At 49.5% G+C, this 6,000-nt stretch overlaps 1 protein-coding gene across 1 annotated transcript; it reads right to left on the reverse strand.

Annotated features, from left to right (window-relative positions):
• Nucleotides 1-1,982: 1,982 nt before the first annotated feature.
• On the reverse strand, nt 1,983-5,795 carry TIMM22 (translocase of inner mitochondrial membrane 22). The gene is made up of 4 exons (XM_072881798.1): nt 5,496-5,795; nt 4,821-5,017; nt 3,694-3,766; nt 1,983-2,591 (listed from the first exon to the last, which is right to left on the reverse strand). Exons 1-4 carry the CDS (start codon nt 5,722-5,724, stop codon nt 2,515-2,517), a joined length of 576 nt encoding a protein of 191 aa, XP_072737899.1. The 5' UTR covers nt 5,725-5,795; the 3' UTR covers nt 1,983-2,514.
• Between the last annotated feature and the right edge of the window lie 205 nt (nt 5,796-6,000).

Below are 6,000 nucleotides of genomic sequence, written 5' to 3' on the forward strand. Positions count from 1 at the left end.
CCCGATTGCGTTGGCCCTGTGCTCTCCTGTGCCAAATGGAGATGGATGAGAAGTGACCGAGCGTATCCCTGCTAACAGCGGCGTTGCCTTTACCCTCCCGACTAACAGACTGTTCCAGGTAGAGCCCAGCCGCCTGCCACCAATGCACCAGGTATGTCCTAAGCCCACCTCCCCGGGGAAGGCAGCACCTGCCGGCCCTGCACCAGCAAAGCAACTAAAGGAGGGGAGGTCTTTCAGTCCCCCTCCAAAGGGCTCACACTCCAGACCCTGCTCCTCTTGACTACCAGCTAAACAGAAGGGAAACAGCATTGCAGAAAATAACCAGGCGTCTGTCTTGGCCCTGGACCCAGTAAGGAGGCTGAGTTTTAGATGTGACTGCACAACGGATCCCTGTGTGTGTCTGATTTGTTACATGTGTCCAAGTCTCTGTCCACGATACTGTCATTCCAGATGGAGACTCTGTACAGCCAAATCCCCCCCGCGCGACAGTGGCTGGAGGCCCGGTCCACACAGCCCCGGCACAACAGGCTGCGGCCGTCCCCGTGACCGGCTTTTGCTTGTCCCTACAGGAAGGAAAAGAGGGGGGTGGACTCTTGCAGCTACAGGTAGAATAGAACTGTTAATTAATATTTGACTTTCAGAATTTGTTAAGGATATATTTTTGTTTGTGTTCTGTTTCAATTGCTGTAGAATATAAACTTTAAATGGCTGTAAACCATGTGAGGAAAAAAAAAAATGTTAATAAAAATGCAAAGCCCCAACATTTGCACAAAAGGAGCCCCGTGGTGTTGCTCTTTGCACTAACTGATCACCTTGGCATCACAGCTTCTTCTCTTTCTGTCGTGGAAATCTTGCTAGTTGCACTTCACGCCAGTGGTATAAGCACAGGCATTGTGCCAGACAATTTTTTAAGAGACATCTTATGGTTTGGGCTACCTCCTTGCATTTCCGTACATTCTGAAGGAAAAAAACCTGGACTGTCTGGAGCCAGCCTGTTTAATCAGCCCAGAATTACTCAAGCTTAAAATTCAGCTGACTTGCACAGCTTCTGGCCTGAGGATACTGAACAGGCACAGCAAGGGACATCAGCCGATCTGGAAACCTCATCTGATAGATCACATGGTGCTGTCTCCCCACTTCTTTCCAAGTGGGAATGGGAGACAATATGCCTCCAAACTGACGACTGACCACCATATCAGCCAAACCACCCTGCTAGTATTGCTCTTCCAGGTAAGCAAGTGCTGTCACCATTCTGGGATGTCAAACCGTGGATGCAAAGAAGGGGAAGTGGGTGGGAGAACCCCCATTAGGTGTGTGCATCGAATCTGAAATCCTGCTGCCTCAAAAATATGAGGGTGGATGTTTGACCTTGTGGAGTGGCCCAAGGAAGGTTGAAATCAATCTAAACTATTCTGAGTATAAAAATTATCCCCTGAGGTCTGAGAACAGAGCTTGGTTGGAAGAGCAAGGGGGCTAATATGGACGCAAATCAAAAAGGGAGCAGTTCCTTGAGCTAGTGAACAGACATTTCAACTTCAGTACCAATGTTCTGCAGAAATAACACTTGACTTTCCCCAGTCCAGTGACACTGGGACACTCAGAGGTGGTACAGGGACATGATGAGAAACAGACTGTGTGCTAAGTGAATGCTCAGTTATCTGTCTAACAGTGGTTTATTCTTACAACTCTACTTTCTAGTCTCACCATCAAACTGATGGAATTACTGGTGTGAGCCTGTGGCAGTTAAAGCAGTAGCAAGATTACTTGTACTCCCACAGCGAGGTTAAATCAGGCTAGCCAAGTGGCTACAGAGAATTATACTTCTGCAACAACCTCTTTTTTTCTCCTTAAACTGTTTTGTTCATCTGCCAGTAACCACACGATTCTAAGGCTAAGGATTCCTTTTTGCTTTTCCCTTTAAGACATGGTAAAGAAATCTGGCTCTCATCTCTGTACTTGAAATAAGACAAGTTGTACAGATGGTGGTTTGTCTTCAGCTGGTATTTTAAGAAAAGCCTGGAACAAACTCTTTCTCCACAGGATCTTACCTCTCCCCAACAGAGTAGCAAGCTGCAAACTGATAACTGTTAAACACTTGCAGCACGTTCAAATACACGGTAACCTAAATCACTGCATTTCTTTTTGAAGATTGTCCTGCCTCTTTTGATGCTAACAACAGACTTAATCAAAATCAGACCCAAAGGATCAAAAAAGCTCAGAGTCCAGGCTTGTTTCCTGGAAACTGACAGTCAGCTGATCTGTCCTGGAGATACTGCTCACTGCGCCTGGCTCCATCCTCGCATACTCCCGCAAGTCTGCCTGAAGCAACACGCCAGGGCTCAGAGCCAGATTATTGTTAGTCATTCAGGAAAAGCAGCCAACACCATCCAGCTTGCACTGATCAGGACTCCAAAGGCAGTGGAAAGGTAAGCCTGATGGTTCTTCTGCCGTGATGCAGGCTCTTAGCAGCAGCACTGGAACAAAAGGGAAACTTGCTCCCAAGGGATCCCACTGTTACCGTAGATAGTAATCAATTGCGGCGGAGAAAGCGGCAAATCCACCACAGCCGATAACCCCTGCCTTCAAACCAGCTGCAATGTAAAAAGAGTGGGAAAGAATTAGACAAAATAGGAAAGATATTTTTCTTCCCAGTAACTAGCTTACGCTGTGCTGGCTTGAAGAGTTTACACCTGCAGGAACCTGGGGTCCGCTACCAGGAACACACGAGCACCCCCACTGCCCAAGGTGAGGGGGGGAACCTGGCACACACTGGACTTAAAACTACCACGGCTGGACTAGCACGGCACGCTGGCTGGGTGCTGTGTTGCTAAGTCTCCCCCCAAGGGATAGAAGAGAAAACGCTAGTGGCCATTGCTGATTTCAGCGCATGCTGATCCGAGTGCTGCAAGTGGCTTTGCTGTTGGACTAGGGAGGGATAGGAAGAGCAGCTACTGCTTTCAAAGCTCTAAGAGGATTAGGTCCAGGACAGACACAACTTAACAAGCTCAATTAGAAGCACTTTCAAGAGCACTTTCTTTCTTTTATGCTCTGTGGACAGTTTTTTGTTTTAAGGAGAGGTGGCAGAAGTTTGATATTTCTGGTGAGCAGAGCAGCTCTCTTCCTACTTGGGCCTTTCCTCCAGATGTTGTTAGCGCTCAAGGCTTCCCAAAGTCCCCACTAATGCCTGCTGGACTAAAATCCCAGTGCTCCTGCTCTTTTACAGCTAAATAGAATCGTCTGTTTGAATTGATACATGAGGAAGGAGGAAAGCATTTTACACACTGTGCAAATTAACAGAGTTACTGCCAGTGAAATAATATATATAAGTAGAGCTCTGTTAACACAAGAACTCTAGCTTCAGAGAGTTGCTCAGTATGTACTTTTGGCTCCCTCCCCACGCCACCACAGAAGAGCGTGGATAGCTAACACCATTTCCTGATTTTTCTTTCAAGTCAATTCTGTTGATTTTCCTCCAATCTCACTGTCCTGTATGACCAAGCCTTCCCTACCCACACATCTTTCAAGCTGACAGGAAAGCAATAGAGAGAGCAGTTCTGCCACTCTGGAGTACAGTCTCGTGTTGACATCACCATAACCAAAGAGATTTGTAGTGTGTTCTGTTAAAAACACTGCATGCTGCATAACCAAATTAGAGTCTTATCACAGAAATAGTTCATAGCAGGCACTACCAACCTCTGAAGCCGATTGCTCCTCCTGTGATGCAGCCGCTAATAACACTATTCTTCCAGTCTGACTTTCCACGATACTGTGGAATTAAAAATCAGAGTCAACAAGTAAATACAGAACAGACATTCAGTATCTGTACTAATACCAAGAAAGATTAAATGATCTTCCAGCCCCTTCTCAGCTGAGGATGTTTTTCCCTTTATTCTCAGCAGATGGCCCCCTGCACTCTCAAACCTAAGACCTGCAAGGCCAGGAGAAGAGGAAGGAACAGGTCACCGGGAGAGGCAAGACAAATCCACATGGTGCAATACAGTGCTATGGCAAAGATTTGCAGGTGAGCCAGTACAGCCCCCAGAACACAGCACTGTGCACTAGCACCAGCTCAAGAGATTTTAAAGGCACTATAACTACATGAGCGCAACACTGAGCCTGGCCACGCAGCCTGGTTCTCAGCACAGGTGAGAGCCACAGCACCCTGCTGACAAAGATGTACTATTTCCATAGCCAGGGCACGCTAGTTTTTCACCAGTGCAGAGATCTCTTTGTTCCGCTCCATTCTGCAAGTAGATACACTTTTCTTCTAGATGAGTTAAGAAATAATTGTGTCTTTCAATTAAAAGGCAGTACTCAAATTCATAACAGGGTAATTTTCCTATTTAAGAAAATGGATGATAGATTTACCACTGAGCTGTACAAGGTCATTTCTTGCTGTAGGGGCAAGATGAAAATAGGCCTGTTACTTAAGAACTTTCATCAAAGGATCCCTTTCTGCATATGGAATTTTTAGAGGCTCAAATTACCATGTTGCAAGCTCGCAGTTTAATGTTTTAAAGTAACAACAAGTACCTGTAGCTAGCATTTTAAAAAGTAATGCCTATACTTGCCAATACATTCAGGACTTGAACTGAAAAGGACTTCGCTATTGCATGTTCTTCTGCTCATTCTGTCAGAGAACAGCAGTTCTGAAGACAGGTCTCAAAGCTGAAAAGCTCTGATGCCCAAGAAACAGAACAAACTTAGCCTACTCCCTCGCCCTGTTACAAAGGGGATACACATACTTACTTGGATCTAGTAAAAGAGATTATTAAGTGTACAAGAAAACATTTCTTAATGCTTAAGAAGTTATTACTCACAGATTCTACCACACATTCGGTGCAGGAGAACATGGCACCCACAATGGCGAAGTTCTTTGCGTAGGATATGCCTCGCTGCCCCATATCTTTGAGGACCTCTTTTGCGGTTGGCGTGCGATATGGATCCTTAGGATCGAACCCAACGTTGGTGTCGATGCCAGCTGTGAAGACACCAAATGCGCCTCCCAGAACAAATCCTGTAAAAGACAAACAGTATAAAATGAACCTTGGCTGGATTCGAGCAGCACATTCCCCCACAGGCACCAGAGCACCTCCGCTCCCCCTGTCTGTCAATGCTGCAGTGTGCAAGGGGCAGTGCAAGAGCACAAATGGCCTGTCTCTGAATACTGCAGCCACTGCTGCTGACACCCTCCTTGCTGACAGCCTGTGCTGTGCTGAGGAAAGGCGGTTAGTACCTCTTCCTTTGCAAGGAAAGCAGTCAGACAGAGATTCCTCCCTGGGTCCTGTGACAGACACTGGAAGAGGCTTAGAGAGAGGAAAATTAAACACAGGGGTCCCTGTGCTGCAGCCTCTTCTCCATCCGCCCCTTTCTCGACTCCACCGGGATCCCCCCATTCTCTAACCGCCCCCACTGCTGGCTGCCCCGGCCACCGCTGCCCCCCAACGCCCCGTCCCTCCAGCCTCCCCCGGCTCCCTCAGCCGCTCCCGCCGCACCTCCCACGCAGGCCAGCGCCGCCTTGAAGGCGCAGCTCTCCATGGCCCGCTCCACCATCTTCTGCTCCTCGCTCTTGGGCGGGTTGGGGATGCCGCCGAGGGCGGCGGGGTCCCAGGCGCGGGGCCGCCGCTGCTCGCCCACCAGGTGCTGCAGCAGAAGGCTGTACTGCAGCGGCGGCGGGGGAGGCTCCGGGCCACCCGGAGCGGAGGACGGCGGCGCTGCCGCCATGACCGGCCTCGGACACCCGCCGCCGGCTCGGCACCACGTCCCGCCCACTCGAGGCGCCGGTAACGCGGCTCCCGGCAGCCGTAGCGGTGCGCGGAGGCCCACGGGAGTTGTAGTTCCGCTGAGGGGAGGTGCCGGCCGCGCCCTCAGCGCCCGCCCAGAGAACTGCAACTCCCGGCAGGCTCCGCGGCGCGACGAAGGTGGGTGGGTCGCGCGGCGTCTCACGGGATTGGCAGTCCCTTGGGACCTACGGGGACTACATTACCCGGCGTGCTGCGC

The sequence above is a fragment of the Ciconia boyciana genome, chromosome 17 (assembly GCF_034638445.1).
Source record: "Ciconia boyciana chromosome 17, ASM3463844v1, whole genome shotgun sequence".
NCBI lineage: Eukaryota > Metazoa > Chordata > Aves > Ciconiiformes > Ciconiidae > Ciconia > Ciconia boyciana.

Bases quoted from the DNA above. Each gene is read 5' to 3' on its own strand.
- TIMM22 (XM_072881798.1), bottom strand. From the start codon at position 5,724: ATGGCGGCAGCGCCGCCGTCCTCCGCTCCGGGTGGCCCGGAGCCTCCC. The intron at 5,018-5,495 runs GTGCGGCGGGAG...TGTCTTTTACAG, and splicing joins GGCGCTGGCCTGCGTGGGAG to GATTTGTTCTGGGAGGCGCA. The intron at 2,592-3,693 runs GTTGGTAGTGCC...TTTACATTGCAG, and splicing joins AGGAGCAATCGGCTTCAGAG to CTGGTTTGAAGGCAGGGGTT.